At 42.6% G+C, this 23,592-nt stretch overlaps 1 protein-coding gene across 1 annotated transcript in view; it reads right to left on the bottom strand.

Moving 5' to 3' along the window:
- Positions 1–23,592, bottom strand: part of znf638 (zinc finger protein 638) — a 173,599-nt gene that overhangs the window by 67,929 nt on the left and 82,078 nt on the right. The window contains exons 5-9 of the mRNA XM_043691939.1: positions 17,509–17,547; positions 14,905–15,440; positions 10,120–10,178; positions 9,767–9,907; positions 7,216–7,350 (exon numbers count right to left, since the gene is read on the bottom strand). Of these exons, the coding sequence (XP_043547874.1) occupies positions 7,216–7,350; positions 9,767–9,907; positions 10,120–10,178; positions 14,905–15,440; positions 17,509–17,547 (910 nt within the window). The remainder of the gene's footprint in view (positions 1–7,215; positions 7,351–9,766; positions 9,908–10,119; positions 10,179–14,904; positions 15,441–17,508; positions 17,548–23,592) is intronic.

Genomic DNA, 23,592 nt, shown 5'->3' with positions numbered 1-23,592 from the left:
GTCTTGATGTAAGAGCAGAAGTAGGCCATTCAACCCATTGAGGAGAAAGTGAGGACTGCAGATGCTGGAGATCAGAGCTGAAAATGTGTTGCTGGAAAAGCGCAGCAGGTCAGGCAGCATCCAAGGAACAGGAGAATTGACGTTTCGGGCATAAGCCCTTCTTCAGGAAGGGCTTACGCCCGAAACGTCGATTCTCCTGTTCCTTGGATGCTGCCTGGCCTGCTGCGCTTTTCCATTCAGCCCATTGAGTCTGCTCTGCTATTCAATGGGATCATAGTGCTTGGGAGCCTCCTGTGAAGTGCTTCTGTGATCTTTCCTCCGGCATTTGTAGTGGTTTGAATCTGCCGCTTCAGGTTGTCAGCTCCAGCTGTCCGCTGCAGTGGTCGGTATATTGGGTCCAGGTCGATGTGCTTATTGATTGAATCTGTGCCATGCCTCTAGGAATTCCCTGGCTGTTCTCTGTTTAGCTTGTCTTATAATAGTAGTGTTGTGCCAGTCGAATTCATGTTGCTTGTCATCTGTGTGTGTGGCTACTAAGGATAGCTGGTCGTGTCGTTTCGTGGCTAGTTGGTGTTCATGGATACGGATCGTTAGCTGCCTTCCTGTTTGTCCTATGTAGTGTTTTGTGCAGTCCTTGCATGGGATGGGTTTTGCAATGTAGTGTACAAAATCCCATGCAAGGACTGCACAAAACACTACATAGGACAAACAGGAAGACAGCTAACGATCCGCATCCATGAACACCAACTAGCCACATAACGACACGATCCTTAGTAGCCACACACGCAGATGACAAGCAACATGAATTCGACTGGGACAACACTACTATTATAGGACAAGCCAAACAGAGAACAGCCAGGGAAGTCTTAGAGGCATGGCACTCATCCACAGATCACGGGAGGCTCCCAAGCACTGAGGATGTCACCTAGACAGGGGACAAAACGTCTGCAACACAAATTCCCAGCTCGGTGAACAGAACCACAACAACGAGCACCCGAGCTACAAATCTTCTCACAAACTTTGAACAATGGAATCATAGCTAATCTCATAATCCTCAATCCAACTTTCCTGCCTTTCCCCAACAATCCTTGAATCCCTTACTGATTAAAAATCTATCTCAGCCATGACTATCCTTAACAACACTGCCTCAACAGTCCTCTGCACTAAAGAATTCCTTCGAGAGCATAAATTTCTTTTTTCTGTCCTAAATGTGCAACCCCTGAAATTATGCCCTCTGGTCCTAGACTTTCCCACAAAGTGAAGCAAACTTTCTGGAGGTCCCCAAAGAATCTGGTACATTTCAATAAGATTGCCTCTCATTCTTCTATATGCCAACAAACACAAGAGCAATCTGCTGAACAACTCTTCATACAACAGTCCCTCCATACCTGCTATTGGCGCAGTGAACCTCCAGCAAACTGCCTCCAATACCAACAATTTTTTTCCTTCAATAAGGTGACCAAAACTGGAATGCACTGCCTGGGAGAGCAGTTGAGGCAGGAAACCTCACAATCTTTAAAAAGCATGTGTTAGGTATAGATAGCAGTGATTTGAGTGAATCACTGGAACATTATAAAAGCAGAAGTATACTTAAGAGGGAAATCAGGAGGACAAAAAGGGGACATGAAATAGTTTTGGCAAATAGGGTCAACGAGAATCTAATAGGGACTTTACACATACATTAAGGACAAAATAGTAACTAGGGAAAGAATAGGCCTCCTTAAAGATCAGCAAGGCCAGCTATGAGAAGCAGCACAGGAGGTGGGGGGGGCGATACGAGACAAGGATTTTGCATTAGTGTTTACTATGGAAGAGGGTATGGAAGCTAGAGAACTTGGAGAAATAATACAGCAACATCTTGAAAAATGACTACATTACAGAGGAGGTGCTGGATGTCTTAAAATGCATAAAGTTGGATAAATCCCCAGGTATACCCTCGACCTCTGAGGGAAGCTGGGGAAATGATCGCTAGGCCCCTTGCTGAGATATTTGTATCATAGATAACCACAGGTGAGGTTTTGGGAGACTGGACATTGGCCAACTTGGTGCCATGATTTTAGAAAGGTGTTAAGGACAAAACAGGGAACTATAGACCAATGAGCTTGACATCAATGATGGGCAAGGTCTTGGAGAGGATTATGAGGTCGGGATTTGGAAAGGCAAGGACTAATTAGAGAGTCAATGTGGCTTTGTGCATGGGAAATTGTGAATCATTAATTTGATTGAGGGTTTGGAAGTAGTAACAAAGAGGTCTGATGAAGGCAGAGTGGTGGATGTAATCTATATGGACTTCTGGAAGGCGTTCACTAGGATTCTGCAGGGTAGACTGCTTAGCAAGGTTAGATCCCATGGAATATAGGGAGGACTAGCCATTTGGATACAGAACTGGCTCGAAGGTAGGAGACAGAGGGTGGTGGTGGTGGAAGGCTATTTTTCAGCCTGTGACCAATGGTGTGCTATAGGAATCAGTGCTGGGTGCACTGCTTTTCATCAATTGTACAAATGATTTGCATGTGAACACAGCAGGTATAGTTAGTAAGGTTGCACCAAAATTGATGCTGTAGTGGACAGCAAAGAAGGTTACCTCAGAGTTCCATGGGATCTTGATCAGATGGGCTGAGGAATGGCAGATGGAATTTAAGCTAGATAAATGTGAGGTGCTTGATTTTGGAAAGGCAAATCAAGGCAGAACTTGTACACTTAATGATAATGTCCTGAGGAACGTTGCCGAACAAAGACGTTGGAGTGCAGGTTCACTGTTCCTTGAAAGTGGAGTTGCAGGTAGACAGGATAGTGAAGGCGGCAGTTGGCATGCTTTTCTTTATCAGTCAGTGCAATGGGAAGAGGTCACATACAGGATATTGGTTAGGCCACTTTTGGAATAATGTGTGCAATTTTGATCTCCCTCTGATGGAGTGAAAGGGTTCAGAATAGATTTATAAGGATGCTGCCAGAGTTGAATGGTTTGAGCTACAGGGAGAGGCTGAATAAGGCTGGGGTTATTTACCTTGGAGCGTCAGAGGCTGAGGGGTGACCTTATAGAGGTTTGTAAAATCATGAGAGGCATAGATGGAGTGAATAGATAAGGTATTTTCCAAGGGTGGGGGAATCCAGAACTAGAGAGCTCAGGTTTAAGGGGTGAAGGGAAAGATGTAAGAGGGACCTAAGGAGCAACGTTTTCACACAGAGGGTAGTGCATATATGGAATAAGCTGTCAGAGGAAGTGGTGAGGCTGGTACAACATTTAGAAAACATCTGGACAGGTACATGAATAGGATGGGTTTAGAGGGATATGGGTCAAATGCAGGCATATGGGACCAGATAAATTTAGGATATCTGGTCCGCATAGATGGGTTGGACCGTAGAACCTGTTTCCATGCCGTACAGCTCTGTGATTCTTGAGTCTACGTGCTTGCACGTGCGCTTGAAATATCATAGCATTCAAGGCTATGCGCTGGAGAAGTAGGACTAGTGCAGATTTATCTCTCCACCCTGCAGGCACTCTGCCTCTATTCCTGATGAAGGGCTTTTGCCTGAAACGTCGATTTTCCTGTTCCTCGGATGCTGCCTGAACTGCTGTGCTTTTCCAGCACCACTCTAATCTAGTGCAGATTTACAGTAGATTTTTTGTTGGTGCAGACTTATTGGGCAAAAGGACCACTTTTGCTGGATGTTTCCAGGAAAACTGCTCAGTATTCCAGCTGCGGTATGATTAGTGTCTTGTATACTTCCAACAAAACTAGTCTATATTTATACTTCATTCCGTCCCTAATGAAGGCCAATACTTCATTTGTCAAGGACTCCCAAATCCTTCTGTTCTGTAGTCTTTTCAGTCTCTTTTTAAGTGATATTTAGCTCCTCTATTCTTCCTACCAAATTGAATAACCTCATATTTATGCATATTATATCCTACCTGTCAGGTTTTTGTCCATTTGTCTATATTCTCTGAAGACTCTGTCATACAGTATATTATTATCTTCACAGTTCAGAATGATGTAAAAAGACAACTGTGCGTCTTGGTCAAGTTGTAGATAGCACAAACCTAGTCCTAGTGAAAATGGGCAAAAGGCCATGGATGGGCCTTATTTATTGTGGCCGGCGACTTCAACCAAGCCAACCTCAAGAGGATGCTCCCAAAATACCACTAACACAGCTCCTGCCCCAATGCAGAACTGAATAACTTGGACCGCTGCTACACAACCACCAAAGATGCCTCCCATTCCATCCCTCACCCACAGTTCAGAAAATCTAATCACCGCGCTGGTTTCCTCCTCCCAGCTTAGAAGCAGAGGCTGAAACGGGAGAATCCTTCAGGAAAAGAAATACAATGCTGGTCTGACTGCGGAAGACTGTCTCTGGGACTGCTTGGGCTCGGTGGACTGGATGTCTTCAAGCACTCAGTGGAAAACCTCGACGAGTATGCCACCACCATCCTGGACTTCCTTAGCAAATATGTGGAGGATTGCATACCAAAATAGTTATGGATTAGTGGTGCTGGAAGAGCACAGCAGTTCAGGCAGCATCCAAGGAGCAGCAAAATCGACGTTTTGGGCAAAAGCCTTAGTCAATCCGGGTGTTCTCCAACCAGAAATATTAGATGAACCGGGAAATTCACTTCCTACTGAACACCATGCATGCAGCTTTCAAATCAGACGATACAGATTTATATAGGAAATCCAGACATGGCTCCCGCAAAGCCATCAGGGATGTCAAGAGACAGTACCACACCAAGTTAGAGGCCTAAACCAACCATACAGATTCCTGCCACCTGAAGCAAGGCTAAACAACATTACAGAATACAAAATGAAGCAGAGCAAAATTGTGGACAAAGACGCATTCTTCCCCTCCATCTCCTCGACACTCTCAATGCACTTGATTTGAGCAGAATGACAACGCTTTGGTGTCACTTGCCCCGTTAACCCTAGATGCACCTGAGCCCACTGATCACAGCAGATATTAGATTGGTCTTCCTGGGAGTCAACCAAAAGGAACAGACAGGCCAGGATGGAGTCCCAGACCGAGCACTCAGATTCTGTGTAGATCAATTGGCGGAAATGTTCACCTACATCTTCAACCTCTCTCTCCTACAAGCCGAAGTCCCCACCTGCTTCAAGACGACCACCATCATCCCCATACCTAAAGAAAGCACATGCTTACCGCCCAGTAGCTCTGACCTCTGTAATCACTAGTACTGTAAGGGGCTGGTCATGGCTCACATCAACTCTAGTCTCCCAGCCAGCCTTGATCCTCTACAATTTGCCTACTAAGGTCCAAAGCAGACGCCATTTTCCTAGCCCTGCACTCATCCCTGGAATATCTGGACGACAAGGGCACTCCAAGACCTGGGCCTCAGCTCTGCCTTCTGCAACTGGATCCTCAGCTTCCTGACCCACAGACCACAATCAATGAAGGTAGATAACTGCTCCTCCTCCACAATAACACTCAATACTGGAACCCCCCCCAGGGATGCAATCTCAGACCCCTACTGTACCTCTGTACACCCATGACTGTGTAGCCAAATTCCAAATGAACATCTACAAGTTTGCTGATGACACTACTGTGATAGGATAGATATTAAACAACGATGAGTCAGAATACAGAAAGTATTCTGCCGCAATGAGAACAACCTCTCCCTCAAGGTCAGCAAAATTGAAGAACCGATCATTAACTTCAGAAAGAAAGGGAGAGGAACACGCTCCCATCTGTATCAACTGTGCCAAGGTTGTGAGGGTGGAGAGTGTCAAGTTCCTAGGAGTGATGATAACTGACAACCTGTCCTGGATTCCCACACAGATGTGAGGATCAAGAAGGTACAATGGCTCTCCTTCCTCAGGCGGCTCAGGAAATTTGGTATGTCGACAAGGTCCCTCACCAACTTTTACAAATGCACCACTGAAAGCATGCTGTCCGAGGTGCACATCGGCCTGGTATTGCAACTGCCCTGCCTAGGACCACAAGAAACGACAGAAGGTTGGGTGCACAGCCCATGCCATCACAGAACCAACCTTCCATCCATGGACTCAATTTACATGGCCCGTTGGTATGGGACAGCTGCCAGTCAAAGACCCATCGCACCCCAGCAATGCTCTTCTACAACCTCTTCCATCAGGCAAAAGGTACAGAAGCTTGAACACACACACACACACACCTGTACTGCTCATATACAAAGCTTTTCACTGTAATTGATTATACTGTCACATGTACTCAATCAATCAAGGCATAAACCCAAGGCTTGATAACACTTGACAATATTCCAAAGTATCAACACTGTTCTAGAAACAAGCATAGCAGAATGTTTTGGGTTGGAGAAATTTCACTTTTATTTGTCTTAAGTGGAATGATATTGTCAGGTTGGAAGCTGAGGAATTGGAGAGGAAATTACACGCCATAGAATCAGCTGGTATAACCTAATGATATCTTTATGGGCTTGGGTGATTGGGGATCCTGTGACTCATGGGGGGGGGGGGGCCTCCTTTCTTATGATATTCCCTCTTCCATCATAAGGCGTTCTACAGATTTTGAATAAGTTCCTGCAGATGCAGACTGGAAAGCAGCAATGGTAATGTCACTACTTAAATAGGGAGGAAGAGGAAAGCGACAGACCAGTTAGCCTGACATCAGTACCTGTAACAGGGAAAATTGCTACAATCTATTATAAAGGATGTGATAATTCAACATTAAGGCAAGTATCATCAAGGAAGAAAAGTATTATTTAAGTTGGATGGAATCAATGTGGATCTACAAAGGGAAACCATGTTTCACAAACCTTTGGGGTAATTGGGAGTACGACACTTAAAGCATAGATGAGGGAGAACCCCGTCCAACACTGCCCCCCTAGTATACCACAGATAAAATCCTGCTCAATGTTTAATCTCTGAATAGATGATCTACTGATAATCAGATTGCGATTTTTGTGACTACATTGTGCACAGGTTGCCCACTGCAGGTAACATTACAAAGTGACCAAAATTCAAAATTACTTTACTGGCATTAGGAAAACTGTTTCAAGGTTTTAAATAAAGACACTATAACAATGTCCACTTTTTAAAAAATACAGCATTTTAAAAAAGCGCTCTTCCCGTATGAAAAGCTCTATAGCGATCAGTTACCATATGATTTGGTCATTGGTCTTCAGTCAACTAAAGTGCAAGGTTAGAGACTAGATTTATATCACTCAGTGTCCCACCCACTTGAATAAGTCACCTTGGGGCTTACCGGCTGTTTATGCATTTCCTTTTTCCGTCCCAGTAATACCATGGTAACCTGTCGGTGATTGATCTCTACTGGTGTGATGCTGTAAAACTCCACAAGTGCCACTGCAGCCTCTTTATATGCCATTTCCAGGAAAGCCTATTAAAAAAAAAAATCAAAGATCTTGCACAAAAGACATCAGTACTTAAAAACTTTTACATCCTAGTGTATTTTTCTCTGTAGCTTTAAATCCAAGCTTAATGTCACTAAGTCTCTGCTTTGGAAAGTGCTGAAACCACAGAAACAGCCATTGGAACAATGTCTCTGACAGTGTTGATACTCCACATCACATTTCTCCCAACTTATCAGTATTCTTCTATTCCTTTTTCTCTAATGTTTAATGAAGTGCTGGGTAACTGCACATATAACAACCATCCTCTGTGGCAGCAAGTTCCACATTCTAACCATTCTTCAGATAAATAAGTTCCCCTTAAATTCCCTAGTGGATTTATCTGCAACATTTTCTTTTTTAGCACCTCCATCTCTCATCTTAACCACAAATAAAAAGATTTGCACTGTTGACTCTGCCATATATATTTGGATTGTTTAAAATTTCATTTTAGAGACAACCACCAGGATACCCTTCAATAAATTCCCTTTTGGAGAGAAAAGTGCTCCAATCTATTTAATCTTTTCTATTAAGTATAATGTTTAAAGAATATTGCTTGACTCACCTCATCTATCCTATGCTTCAAAAATGGTGTCCTAATGATAGACCCTTTAAAAGAAAAACATTTTCTCTTCTACCAACTCTTTTTACAACAGCATAACTCCTGCACACTACTCAAAAATCCACCACATGCCTTTGACAGACTTGCAGAGGTTCACTAACCTGTCTGCAATTTTTCAATGATGAGGGATATCAACTGCAAAAAGTCCTCAGTTATAATTCACACAAGTGTATCTTTAACCAGGGGAACCAGATAATGAAAATGGGCACTGTTTTTGGCCAACAGATCAGCATCTTTGAATCTTGCTGCAAAAGGCCAATCACTGCCCAGATGACATAAGCTGGGTAATAAATAAGCTATCATTTTACTGCGGATCTTATGTTTATAACTTGTTAGGTGAGTGGGCTAAAATTTGGCAAATGAAGTTTAACTTGGAAAAGTGTGAAACTGTCCATTTTGAGTTGAGGAATAGTAAGGCAAATTATCTAAAGTGGTAGAAGAATTCAAATTCAACAAATATCTGGAATTACAATGGATGAATATGAATATTGACAGGGAAACAAAAACCCATCTGTTGATTAATGTCCTTCAGGGAAGGAAACTGCCACCCTTAGCTGATCTGGCCTATGTGAGACTCCAGGTCCACAGCAATTTGGTTGACTCTTAATTGCCCTCTGAGTAATGAGGGATGGGCAATAAATGTTGGCCGAGCCAGTGACACACATCCCGCAAATGAGAAAACTAAAATGGAGAATCTTACCATTTTTAAATAGCAATTTATTATTACTTGCATTTTTACAAAATTGCAGTGAAGAGCACTTAAGTCGCCAGAGTCCAGCGCCTATATTAATCATATTTAAAATCATATTTTAAGATTTAAGACAATGTCCATCATTGTTCCAATTCATGGCTACAGGTTCCCAAGGTCAAGGATAAGACCTTCACCTCCACAGAAATTTGACATTGAAGCTGCCAAATCTTGGTCTGGACCACCATTTTGCCGAAGATACTGCCTCAAAGACACTCACTGTCGCTGAAGTCACCATTGAAGCAGATCACATGCTGTGCCATTGGAATCCCAGGCCAGAAACTGTAGAAGCTACCTCAAGGAATCCTGGGTTGAACCCACCTCATTGCCAAAGACACCATCGGTCCACGTCATTAGAATCCTGGGCTGGACCTACCATGCTGTTGAAGTTGCCAAAACAGACCACTACTCCACAGGACCCACCAGGATGCAGCCGCAATGGCCACAAAGAACTTCTGAATTCCTACTTCCAGGTCCCTGTTCACCAGATTCTCTCTTACTTCTCTAATCGTAATGAGTAGGGAGAACACTGGGCCATGGATCAGTGCGTGAGTTACTGAACCACAAGGCCAGAGTGCTTCAATGCAGAGGGATCTGGTGTCATTAGGCATGAATCACAGAAAACTAATATGCAGGGAAAAAGATACCAGGTATTAATGAAAACTCACCTAGTGTAGTGAATATGATTCTGGTCCCCTTAAGAAATATAGTTTCATTATTGGCACTTCAGAGGAAGTTCACTAGATTGATTCCAGAGTTATGGGGCTTGTGTGTCTTATTAAGATACAGAGCAGTTTAGGGCTATATGCTATCGTATTTAGAAGAATGAAAGGACATCTAATTGATGTATGCATATAAAATGTTAAAGGAGATTGATAAAATAGATGTAGAACGGATGTTTCCTCATGTGGGGCAATCTAGAATGAGGGGTCAAATTTTTAAGATAAGGGTAACAGATGTAAATCAGAGATGAGGAGAAATCACAGGGGAAGAAATACTGGAGGAATTAGGGAAATTATTTTCTGTGCAACTATACCTCATTTTTGGTTCGTACTAGCTTAATGGCTGCAACTTTTCCAAATGGCTGTGTTAGTTTTGTGATGTCTTCCTCAGTATAACCATCATGTGGCAGGTCAGTGATGTGAACCACACGCCCACTCCTCTTCATTTCCTGCATCTTGAAAAGACAATGGTTAGATCTCCAATGAACCTCAAAGAAAGACAGCCAACAAATCCCACTTGCCCCAAAGCAAAAGTAAACAGTAAACTATCTAATCTAATCTTCTCAACAAGATCAACTTTAAAATGCAATTCCAGAGTATGTAAAGTAAAACTTTATGCATCTTCATTGTTATGACTTTACGTCTGAGAGGAATAAATGCAACTCACCAGTTGTGCATTTGCGTCATGCTGAATAGGTTTTTCCACTTTGACAGCAGCTGCAGCACCTAGAAATAGTGAGATCCAACCCAATTAACAGTCACAAACAAACAAAACTTGATAGTTATGTATTTGGAAAGGCAAAGACTGATTAGGGATAGTCAACATGGCTTTGTGCTTTGGAAATTATGTCTCACAAACTCGATTGAGTTTTTTGAAGAGGTAACAAAGAAGATTGATGAGGGCAGAGCAGCAGATGTGATTTATATGGACTTCAGTAAGGCATTCGACAAAGTTCCCCATGGGACACTGATTAGCAAGGTTAGATCTCATGGAATAAAGGGAGAACTAGCCATTTGGATACAGAACTGGCTCAAAGGTAGAAGAGGGTGGTGGTGGAGGGCTGTTTTTCAGACTGGAGGCCTGTGACCAGTGGAGTGCCACAAGGATCGGTGCTGGGTCCTCTACTTTTTGTCATTTACATAAATGATTTGGATGCGAGCATAAGAGGTACAGTTAGTAAGTTTGCAGATGACACCAAAATTGGAGGTGTAGTGGACAGCAAAGAGGGTTACCTCAGATTACAACAGGATCTGAACCAAATGGGCCAATGGGCTGAGAAGTGACAGATGGAGTTTAATTCAGATAAATGCGAGGTGCTGCATTTTGGGAAAACAAATCTTAGCAGGACTTATACACTTAATGGTAAGGTCCTAGAGTGTGTTGCTGAACAAATAGACCTTGGAGTGCAGGTTCATACCTCCTTGAAAGTGGAGTTGCAGGTAGATAGGATAGTGAAGAAGGCGTTTGATATGCTTCCCTTTATTGGTCAGAGTATTGAGTACAGGAGTTGGGAGGTCATGTTGCGGCTGTACAGGACATTGGTTAGGCCACTGTTGGAATATTGCATGCTATTCTGGTCTCCTCCCTATCGGAAATATGTTGTGAAACTTGAAAGGGTTCAGAAAAGATTTACAAGGATGTTGCCAGGGTTGGAGGATTTGAGCTATAGGGAGAGGCTGAACAGGCTGGGGCTGTTTTCTGTGGGGCATCGGAGGCTGAGGGGTGACCTTATAGAGGTTTACAAAATTATGAGGAGCATGGATAGGGTAATTAGGCAAAATCTTTTCCTTAGGGTGGGGGAGTCCAGAACTAGAGGGCATAGGTTTAGGGTGAGGGGGGAAAGATATAAAAGAGACCTAAGGGGCAACTTTTTCACGCAGAGGGTGGTACGTGTATGGAATGAGCTGCCAGAGGAAGTGGAGGAGGCTGGTACAATTACAACATTTAAGAGACATTTAGATGGGTATATGAATAGGAAGGGTTTGGAGTGATAGGGGCCGGGTGCTGGCAGGTGGGACTAGATTGGGTTGGGATATCTGGTCGGCATGACAGGTTGGACTGTCTATGTTGTACATCTCTATGACTCTATGAAAGGTTGCAGGGCGCGAAATGTTAACTTTGATTTCTCTTCACGGATGCTGCCAGACCTGCTGAGCTTTCCCAACAATTTCTGTTTTTGTTTCTGATTTCATTCATCCACAGTTCTTTCAGTTTTTTAACAAACGTAACACATTCATCTTAAACAATACTTTAATGAAATACTGAAATATTGTGAACCCAACTAGTTCAACCATTTTCTTTGAGAGGGAACCTACTGTTCATATTCATTCCAACCTTGGAATGACAACTGCTCTGCATAAGACCATGAGAAAATACAGAGACCCACATCAACCTAGTTGACACATTAACCACTCTTCAGGTGAATAAGTTATCCAGCAATATCAAACTGCAACCAGTAGTTCAAGAATAGAATTAACTAGTAACTTAACGGTAACTAGCGATGTACAACAAATATTAGTGATGGATAAAATTATTAAATAATCTGTCTCATAACACATTAAGTGCTTCTATATTATATAGGTAGTCTCAAAGCACAGTTTTCTAACTAAATAAACTGAAAAACAGTTGCACGTTGCTTTATTACAGGAAGTGATATCAGCTTACAGAATTTCACTTGATATCGCTAATCTATAGGAGCAACCACAATATTGATTTTTGGGGTACCTTACTTTACAGGTATACCAACACAGGGGACTCAAATCTCTATGGGACGCTATGTGTCTGCCAAAATTCAGTTACAGCTGAGGAGCAGAACACAACCCAGGAGTTGAGCAAGTTATTTGACAATAATGAAAAGCAAAGTGTGGACACAGTCAGCAGGTCATAAAAAGAGGTAATAATTTAAGTATGATAACCTTTGAGAAGTGAGGGAGAATAGAACCAGAATGGATTTAATGTTTTTTTGGGAGGGAAGGGAAACAACGAATGAGGGGTTTTGGACTGTTTAGAACCAGGAGAGGCTAAACGACAAAGATGTTACAGATCAAGTGGCAATGGTTATAGTGAAATGACAAATCATTTGTCCAGAATGAGTATGGATGGCATAACAGTGCCCCTCCGTTACTTCTGTCACCTGCAGTAGTTCACCATCAGTAGAGATTTCCCTCCCTTACAATGTAAACATTCCTGGTCCAATAATCTGATCCATTCCCTCCCCCAATGGCATATCGTATGCAATTGTAGAATGTTTAACACTGCCCCTTCACTTCCTCCCTCTTCCCTAAAATCTCAAACACATATAATCAAAGACAGCACGGAAACAAAGCCTTTGCTCTAACTCGCTCATGAGGACCAGATATCCTAAATTAATCTAGTCTCATTTGACAGCATTTGGCCCATATCCCTCTGAACTCTTCCTATTCATTTACCCACTAAGATACCTTTTAAATGTTGTAATTGTAATGGTCTCCACCACTTCTTCTGGCAGCTCATTCCATACACGTACCACCCTTTGTGTGAAAATGCTGCCCCTTAGGTCCCTTTTAATCTTTACTTCTTTCACCTTAAACCTATGCTCTCAAGTTCTGGACTCCTCTCGTTTGGGAATAGACATTGGCTATTTACCCTATTCATGCCCTTCATGATTTTATAAATCTCTCTAAGGCCAGCCCTCGTCCCTCTCAGGAATACAGCCCCAGTCTATTCAGCCTCTTGCTATAGCTCAAACCCTCCAACTCTGGCAACATCCTTGTATATTTTTTCTGCACCCTTTCAGGTTTCACAACATGCTGGGAGACCAGAACTGAACGCAGTATTGTGAACATGGCCAGATGTGGTTCCAACATCCTGTATTGTAGCAACAGGACTGCTGAACTCATATACCTGTTATATTGACCAATAAAGGTATGTTTACCAAAAGCCTTCCTCACTATCCTGTCTACCGGGACTCTACTTTCAAAGAACTATGAACCTGCACTCCAAGCTCTCTGTTCAGCAACACTCCGCAGGACCTGACCATTAAGTGTACAAGTTCTGCCCTGATTTGCCTTTCCAAAATGCAGAACCTTACATTTATCTAAATTAAACTCCATTTGCCACTCCTCGGCCCACTGACCCATCCCAAGATCCCACGGAACTCTGAGGTAAACTTCTTTGCTAACTGCTACACCATCAGTTTTGGTGTAATCTGCAAACTTACTAATCATATCTCCTATGGTCACATTCATTTATATAAATGACAAAAAGTAATGGAGCCATCACTGATCCTTGTGGCACAACGCTGGCCATAGGCCTCCTGTCTGGAAGGCAATCCTCCACCATCGCCCTTTGTCTCCTATCTTCGAGCCAGTTGTTTCCAAATGGTTAGTTCTTCCTGTATTCCGTGGGATCTAACCTTGCTAACCAGTCCATCATGAGGAACCTCGTCAACGACCTTATTGAAGTCCATATAGAATATGCCCATCCCATCACATCTTCCTGGTAAAGCAGCATTTTACTTGTACTAGTTTCAATTTGGTCTACTATATTCATTGCTCACAACATAGTTCTTTATATTTGCGACAAAAAACAAGACTAGGTGGTGTCTCCTTTGCAGTACACCTCCACTCTGTCCACAAGAATAATTCCACCTTTCCAGATGCTTGCCATTTCAATAATAATTTGCTGCCGTATCCACAGGCTTAGCCATCTCTGAAGAAATTCCTTCTCATCTCAGTCCTAAATTGTCTACCTCATTTCCTTAGACTGTGACCCCTGGTCCTGGACTTCTATCATTGGGAATATCCTTCCTGCAAATAACCTGTCAACTCCAGTTAAACTTTTATAGGTTTCTGTGAGATCCATCTCTCATTCTTCTGAACTCTCGCGATTGTAATCCTAACTAATTCAATCTTCCCTTCTACCAAACAAGACAGAGCCAGGCAAACCTTCGCTGCACTCTCTCTACATAAAGAACATCCTTTCTGAGATAAAGAGACCAAAACTGCCAGATATGGTCCCACCAAGACACCCCTTCTCCTGTACTCAAAGACTTCTGCTATGATGGCCTCATTCAATATCTCGTTCAACAGCAGAACTGGACTCTTAAATTCAATAAGTTCAGATTCCATCTTCCATGTTGATTTTGTATTTTTTAAATGATCAAAATCCTATGGCTACCCAAAAGCATTGCAGTGTGCAGCTGTTCAAGTAATTAGCTTACTACTACCTTCTCAAGGACAAATGGGATGGCAAATGGCCCAGACGGCAAATCCCTCATCTTGTAATTGATAGAAGCCACATTCATAAAGAGGCAGAAACTGCAACTTTCTGATAAGTGCTTTAACCAAGATGAAATAAACCAAGAATCAAAGTAAGCTTTTTTATTTGCAAGTCAGCCACACCAGTGTAGAAGTCAATGCTATGCAGCCAGTCACATGTTAATGCAAAACAGTTAGATTAATGGTACAATACCTGGAGCGATTTTATCCTCAGTACCAGGTTTCTTGGTGGGTTGCGGTCGCTTTTTAACCTTCTGATTTGCAGGCTTTTGATTTGTCAAATCATCAGCAGTAGGCTTCGGTTTGGAATTCTTTGCAGGTAATTCTTTCTGTAGTTTGCGCTTGGGACTAGGCTTGCGTGGACTGGGCCGGTGAGGACTCAAATGCTTTGGGCTTGGTTTGGATTTGTGTGGGCTCAAACGTCTAGGTCTGGACCTGTGAGGGCTAGACCGCTTTGGACTAGGTCTTGATCTGTGTGGGCTGGAGCGCCTGGGGCTGGTGCGCCTTGGACTGGATCTAGAACGATGTGGACTGGATCGTCTTGGGCTTGGTCTGCGAGGGCTGGTATGCCTAGGGCTACCCCTGCGTGGGCTTAAATGCCTAGGACTGGACCTGGGAGGGCTCATGCGACGGGGGCTTAGATGTTTTGGACTCATCCGTGCTGAGCTGAAGGGTGCTGAAGACTGTTCTGCAACAGTGGCTTCTTTTTCTTTCTTCGCGGCATCATCTCTGAGCAAAACAGAAATGAAAAGTGAATCCAAACTGCAAACAATTTAGCTGAAGATCGGTGTTAAAAGAAAATTCAAACACACTTTCAGTTGAAAACGTTTTTCAGAGTCTACAGCATATTTACCCACCTGGCTTGTATCAGAGATATTCAAATAGTCTCATTTCACTTCTCCATCCCAAAATCAAGTAAATTCAGATATTTATTCAATTCATTTTTAAATTCTACAGCTAAAGCTACTTTCACCGCCCTTTTAAGTAGTATATCACATCTCACTTCCTTGATCCAAAATCAACTTTATTATAGAAGCGAAGAATGGAGGAGCAACATGAGATCATTATTCAGTCAAAACTAATCTTCATCTAGATAATTCTGTGTCCTGCTCAGTTTGTGCCCCTAACTTAAGTCAGTCTTCCATCACTGGCCTGCTTACAATTGGTTAACCATAGAGTAGAGTAATTTGCAGAACATGTGATAAATCAATGCAGACAGGATGAGGAGGTACAGTGTGAGTGAAAACCAAGCGAGAATACACAGGAAGTGGGAAGTAATTGTACATAGAACATACAAAATGGGAACGCGAGTATGCCATTCATCCCACTGAGCATGCTCAGTTTTTCAACAAAATAATGGCTGATTTGATTGCAGGCTAAATTCCACTACTGTACTGTTTGACAAGAATTTATCAAACCGAGTCTTTCAAACTTAAATGCAAGGTGCTGCATTTTGGGAAAGCAAATCTTAACAGGTAAGGTCCCGAGGGTGTGTTGCTGAACAAATAGACCTTGGAGTGCAGGTTCATAGCTCCTTGAAAGTGGAGTCGCAGGTAGATAGGATAGTGAAGGTGGTGTTTGGTATGCTTTCCTTTATTGGTCAGAGTATTGAGTACAGGAGTTGGGAGGTCATGTTGTGGCTGTACAGGACATTGGTTAGGTCACTGTTGGAATATTGCGTGCAATTCTGGTCTCCTTCCTATCGGAAAGATGTTGTGAAACTTGAAAGGGTACAGAAAAGATTTACAAGGATAAAAGAGACCTAAGGGGTAACTTTTTCACACAGAGAGTGGTACGTGTATGGAATGAGCTGCCAGAGGAAACGGTGGAGGCTGGTACAATTGAAACATTTAAGAGGCATTTGGATGGGTATATGAATAGGAAGGGTTTGGAGGGATATGGGCCGGGTGCTGGCAGGTGGGACGAGTTTGGGTTGAGACATCTGGTCGGCATGGATGGTTTGGACCGAAGGGTCTATTTCCATGCTGTACATCTCTATGACTCCAAAACTTTCAAGGATCCCATCTCCATTCTCTGGAAAAGCGAATTGCAAAGACTAATGAATCTTACTGAAATCTTCTCATCACTGTCAGACACTGACCCTTCATTTTTAAGCAATTTTTCAGCCAGATTTATCGCCTCTCCATCTTCAGTCTCTACTCCAGCAAGCCCCCTCAGAACATTTTAACGGTCAATAAGATCACCTCACATCCTTCTAAACTCGAAAAAGTAAAAAGCCAAATTCAGACAACCTTTGCCCATAAAACAACTTTCTCATCCCAGGAATTATCTATGAATAGCTTCCAATCCAAATATATTCTAATTCAAGAGTCCAAAACCGTACACAGTAACTACATCAGAGCCCTATACAGCCGCAGAGAAGCTTCTCTACTTTTATATGTCCTCTGCAATAAATACCAACATTCCATTTGTCTCCATTACCTATTGTAATTGTATGCTAATTGTTTGGTAAATGATCCATAAATTCCCACTCTGCTGCCTAACAGTGACTCAGGTTAAGAGCTTCATAAGGTCTGACCACATTTTAAAGGATTACGAAATTTTAATTCAAAGGTATGCTCATTAACAAGTAATAAATCCAGGCAAGTCAAATGACTGCCCATTCGATACAAACATCCCAACACCGATGCAAAACCTGAAAAATCATGTCTAACGCAAGTCCCCAAAATACAACAGTAAACAATCAACTGACTATCTCAATCACAGAAGCTCAAAAGGTTTCAATATACCACAAATCTATAAAAGTGGATAAGAGGTTTGTAAAACTGTTACATACTTAGTTGCAGCAATCGCATCCGGGTCCCAATCAGGATACCTGAAATATAAAACATGTAAAGGTTTATTAGGAGTAATAGAAGCAGATACTACACCTGTGGGCTCCACACTTAACACCCAACTGATCCAACTACTTGATTCCAGGACCAACTTTTAGTTTCACTGAAATTGCAACTGCTTCCAAAAATAAACAGCAAAAGGAGGAAGGTGACTGGAAAATACAGCATTGTTCTTTTAATCTCTTGTCTATTTTACTTCTATAGTGATCAGGTGGTACTTATCCAGATGCAGGCCTAATTTCCTATTTCTTCATTGCTGTGATGGGGATGTTATTGGTAAATCACCACTCTGATTTGCCCTGGGTTTTAATACATCTGAGTCACTTGCTGGATGATTACAATTAACAGGCAAACATGTTGACATGGTAATGCTCTCAGAGCCCTAACCGGATTAGGGTGGCAGCTTTACTTCTCTAAAATTAATGTCATTAAATAGTTGGATGGTTTCTCTTCATATTTATTCATGGGAAGTCAGCTTCACAGGATAGGCAAACGTTTATTGTCAGACTTGCCCTTCAGAATGTTGTGGTGAGCTATCTGCCTGAACCACAGCAGTCTTTGGGTGTAGGTACATAATGGTGTTACTTTCCGTTTCTAAGGAATGGTATATATGCATTACAGGCAGTTCAGATGTGATTTACTAGACTAATATGAAGAACGAACAGAACGTCTTAGGACAGATTGAACAGATAAGTCTTCTCTAAAGTTTAGAAGAGTGACAGGTGATCTTGATTGGCCCTGACATGGTGGACGAGGAAAGGATATTTCCTCTTGTGGCTCAGTCCAGAAGTAAGGTCCATTGTTATAAAATTAGGGTTGCCCTTTCATGAGCAAGATGAGATAATAAGTCTATAAGGTGGTAAAAACATATAGCATGTTTGCCTTCGTCAGTCAAAACTGTACACAGTAACCACATCAGAGCCACGTACAGCTGCAGAAAAGCTTCTCTGCCTTTATACGCCCTCTGCAATGAGTATAAAAGCTGGCAAGTCATATTGAACTCTTGAAAACTTTAGTTAGGCCACATTTGGATTAGCAGTTCTGGTCATTGCACTTTTGGAAGCATGTGGAGGCTATGGAGTGGGTGCAAAAGAGATACTAGGTTAAAAACAATGACTGAAAATGTGTTGCTGGAAAAGCACAGCAGGTCAGGCAGCATCCAAGGAACAGGAGAATCGACGTTTCGGGCATGAGCCCTTCTTCAGGAATACAGGCAGAGAGCCTGAAGCATGGAGAGATAAGTGAGAGGAGGGTGGGGAGAAAGTAGCATAGAGTACAATAGGTGAGTGGGGAAGGGGATGAAGGTGATAGGTCAGGGAGGAGGGTGGAGTGGATAGGTGGAAAAGAAGATAGGCAGGTAGGACAAGTCATGGGGACAGTGCTGAGCTGGAAGTTGGGAACTGCAGGTGTCCTGGAGATGTTCCCTAAAGCGCTCTGCTAGGAGGCGTCCAGTCTCCCCAATGTAGAGGCGACTGCATCGGGAGCAACGGATACAATAAATGATATTGGTGGATGTGCAGGTAAAACTTTGATGGATGTGGAAGGCTCCTTTAGGGCCTTGAATGGAGGTGAGGGATGAGGTGTGGGCGCAGGTTTTGCAATTCCTGTGGTGGCAGGGGAAGGTGTCAGGATGGGAGGGTGGGTTGAAGGGGAGCGTGGACCTGACCAGGCAGTCACGAAAGGAACGGTCTTTGCGGAAGGCGGAAAGGGAAATATATCCCTGGTGGTGGGGTCTGTTTGGAGGTGGCGGAAATGTCGGCGGATGATTTGGTTTATGTGAAGGTTGGTAGGGTAGGAAGGTGAGCACCAGGGGCGTTCTGTCCTTGTTACGGTTGGAGGGGTGGGGTCTGAGGGCGGAGGTGCAGGATGTGGACGAGATGCGCTGGAGGGCATCTTTAACCATGTGGGAAGGGAAATTGCAAAAGAGATACTGCCTGGAATGGAGTGCATTGGAAAGGGTAGACAAACATGGAGGATGAATGGTGACCTGAAAGGAGTACTTAAAATTATGAGAGGCATTGGAAGGATGGGCAGTTACAGTCTTTTGCTCAGGGTGGAACTGTCAAACACTAGGGAGCATACTTTTAAGGTGAGAGGGGAATATTTAAGGAGATGTGCAAGGCAAGTTTTGTTTTAAACCAGAGAGGAATAGCTGCCTGGAATGTGTTACTAGGGGATGTGGTATAAGTAGATACGATAGCAACGTTTATGAGGCACTTGGACAAACAGACGGAATGTAGAGGTACATGGACTACTTGCAGGCAAATATAGACATAGCAATGTACAGCACAGAAACAGATCCCTCTGTCCAATTCACCTATGCCGACCAGATATCCTAAACTAATCGAGTCCCATTTGCTAGCACTTGGCCTATATCCCTCTAAACTCTTCTTATTCATATACCCAGCCTTTTAGATGTTGTAATTGTACCAGCCTCCACCACTTCCTCTTCATTTAATACATGCACCACCCTCCGTGTGAAAACTTTGCCCCTTAGGTCCCTTTTAAACTTCCCCCCTCTCACCCTAAACCTATGCCCTTTAGTTCTGGGCTCCCCCACCGCAGGGAAGAGACCATGTCTATTTAGTTTGGAATGGCATCTTGGTCGGTGCAAACATGGTGGGTTGAAAAGCCTGTCTCTGTGCTGTTTTGACTCTTCTAGGAGGATATTTTGCTTGCAGATATTCATACGACTTTGGAAATCTCGACCTCAAAAAGTGTAATCACTGAATATTTTTAAGACAGATGTGGATAGATTCCCATTAGATAATCACAGATCATCAGGGATCGATGGGAACGCGGAATTTAAAATACAGTCCCAATAGCCACAAATTTATCAAATCACGCAGCAGGATTGGTAACCAAATGATCAACCTCTCTACTCATTTGGTATGTTAGGAATGGTGGTATCAGATAGTGTGCTGTCAGGATAGTGTATCGTTTGGAGATGGTCGCATTCTCTTGTCTCTACTACCCTCGCCCTTCTAGATGGTAGAGTTCACAGGTTTGGAAAGTGTTTCAAAACAAACCTTGTGAATTTTTTGCAGTACATCTTGGAGACGGTACACATGATACTGCTGTTGTGCAAAGGCAAAGGAAGTGCATATTTGTGGATGTGGTGCCAATCAAGTGGGCCTGTATCGTCCTGGATGGAGTCAAGTTTTTTGTGTTGTTGAAAATGCACACATCCAAGCAATCACACTCCTGATTTGTGAACTAACACCAAGGAGTTAACTAACCAGCACAGACTTTCTAGTCTCTGATCTGGTCTTATAGCCACAATATTTTTATAGCTGGCTGAGCTCGGGTTTTGCTCGATGATAACATCCAGGATGTTGATTGTGAGGGATTCAGCAATGGTAAATGTCAAAGGGCAATAGTTAGATTCTATTGATTGAGATAGACTTTGCCTGGCACTTGCCAGGTGTTAATGTTACTTGCCATTTATCAGTCTACATCTAGATGTTGCCCACATTTTGTTGCACATGAACATAATCTGTTTCAGCATGTGAAGTCACAAATGTTTCTAAACATTGCAAAAACAACAGCATGACCTTACAATGGAGGGAAGATGAAGCAGTTGGAGTTGGTTGGACTCAGGACACTGTCCTAAGGAGCTTTTCACTGTGCCTCGGTACACATGATAATAAATTCAATTCAATTTTGTAATTATACCCTGAAGCTGAGTTGACTGACATCCACCAATCACAATCACCTTTCTTCATGTTCAGTGCAACTCCAATGAGAGCCTGTTTCCCTCCTCCAGGAGTGCAAACTAAATATTATCAGCAGGCTATTACTTAGCAAGTGCTACTTGATAACTCTGTTGACACTTTCCATGATATCCTGATGATCTAGAGTTTACTGATAGGGCGGTAAACAGCCACTTTAGATTCATCCTGTTTTATGTGTGCTAGACATACTTGAGCATTTTTCCACATTATCAGGAAATGTCACCTATAATACTCGGGACCTCAAGAAGAGGACAAGATGGATCACCCACTTGAGTGATCTTAATGAAAATTAATACAAAGCTATAACCTCATTGTTTTCACTGATGCATTGGGGTCACCCATTTCTGAGGATGGAATACTTGCAGAGACTCCCGTCCCTCACCTTTGTGATTCATGATTCATGACTGAATACAGCAACACTGCAGAGCTTAGATCTGATCTGTTGGTTATAGGACCACTTGGACATGGATGTATGTTTGCTCACTGAGCTGAAAGGTTTGTTTTTAGACGTTTCATCACCATACTACGTAACATCGGTGTTATGACCAGTGTGTTTGCATGTTGGGGTTTCGTAGAGTTGGTGATGTTATTTCATGTTCTTTTTCGCAGATGTGAGAAAAAGAACAGATGACATCACCTCAGGAAATGATATCACCAACCCAAGGAAACCTAAACACAAATAGAAAGCGCATCATAATACCAGTACTTCACCGGAGGCTCACTGATGATGTTATCTAGTATGGTGAAGAAACGTCCGAAAAAAAACCTTCCTGCTCAGCGAGCAAACTTACACCCAGAACCTCAACCTGAGCTATAAATCTTCTCAAAACTCACTATTCACTTAGAATGCACTAAAGATGTTTGTTTCCATTGTTTGCAGCAAGCAGTCCTATTTTGTAGCATCACCAGGTTAATGCTCATTTTTAGATATACTTGGGGCTCCTCCTGGGATGCCCTCTTTCACACTTCATTCTTGTACTAGGATTTACCTTCCAGCTTGATGGAATGGTAAGAGTGGGTAATGTTCTGGACCATGAGATGACAAATTGTGATTGAATACGATCCTGCTGCCAATGGTCCACCATTCCTCATAGCGTAGTTTTGAACTGCAAGATTTGTTTGAAATATGTCCCATTTAGCATGGTGGCAGTGCCTCACAACGTAATGGTGGGCATTATCAATGAGAAGGTGGGATTTCATCTTCACAAGGACTATGCAATGGTTACTTCTATTGTACTGTTATGAACAGATACAGCTGTAAAGGGTGGATTGGTGACAATGACATTTGTTAACTTTTTTTCTCTCATGTTGGTTCCCTCAACAGCTGACAAAGTTCTAGTGTAGCAGCTACATCTTTTCGGACTTAACCAGGTTGTTGCTACTGAGACATGGTGATTTTCCAAAAAAAAAGAATTCATTCATGGATGTGGGAATCACTGGCTGGACCAGCATTTATTGCCCATCTCTAATTGCCCAGAGAGCACTTAACAGTTGACCACATTGTTGTGGGCCTGGAGTTACATGTAGGTCAGACCAGGTACGAATGGCAGATTTCCTTGTCTAAAAGACATTAGTGAACCAGATGGGTTTTCCCTGACAACTCTCAGTCATCATTATTTCTAGATCATTATTGAGTTGAAATTCCACTATCTGCCATGGTTGGATTCAAACCTAGACCCTAGAACATAGCCTGGGTCTCTGGATTAATAGTCTGGGTCCGAATGGGCGCTCTTTGGAAAGTCAGTGTAGATTTGACGGTTTGAATGGCCTTTAACTGCACTGGAAGGATTCTATGATTCTAAATGAAAACAGAGTTACCGTTTCAGATCCTTCTTAACCCTTCTTCAGAACATTCACTGGACCTGAAACATTAATTCTGATCGCTTTTCATAGAGGCTGCCAGACCAGCAATATCTGCTTTTGCTTCTGATTTCTAGCATCCATAGTTCTTTAGTTTTTTGCATTTATTTAATCTCCAAGTATTATACTGTTTCTACACTATAATAATTCAAGGGCCAAAGTTAATAATCCAGACCAGCGAAGTTCAAACACCAGCCTTGCAGTTTGTGAAATAAATTCAGTTAAAACAAAAACTATACAGCACAATTTTCATGAGGACAGGGCTTCCTAGCCCGACATAAAATACATTCCTCCTAGCAGTCCAGCAGTAGATCAAGGCTTGTTGCCTTGTTAAAGGCAAGACATCTATTATTGGCGGCAGCTTGGGACTCAGATTTTGGCCATATGATCAGCTGATATTCTCCAAGTCTCAGCAGCACATGCAATTGTGGC

The sequence above is a fragment of the Chiloscyllium plagiosum genome, chromosome 1 (assembly GCF_004010195.1).
Source record: "Chiloscyllium plagiosum isolate BGI_BamShark_2017 chromosome 1, ASM401019v2, whole genome shotgun sequence".
NCBI lineage: Eukaryota > Metazoa > Chordata > Chondrichthyes > Orectolobiformes > Hemiscylliidae > Chiloscyllium > Chiloscyllium plagiosum.
Note: the sequence above shows the minus strand (reverse complement) of the source record. Positions and strands in the feature narration are given on the sequence as shown.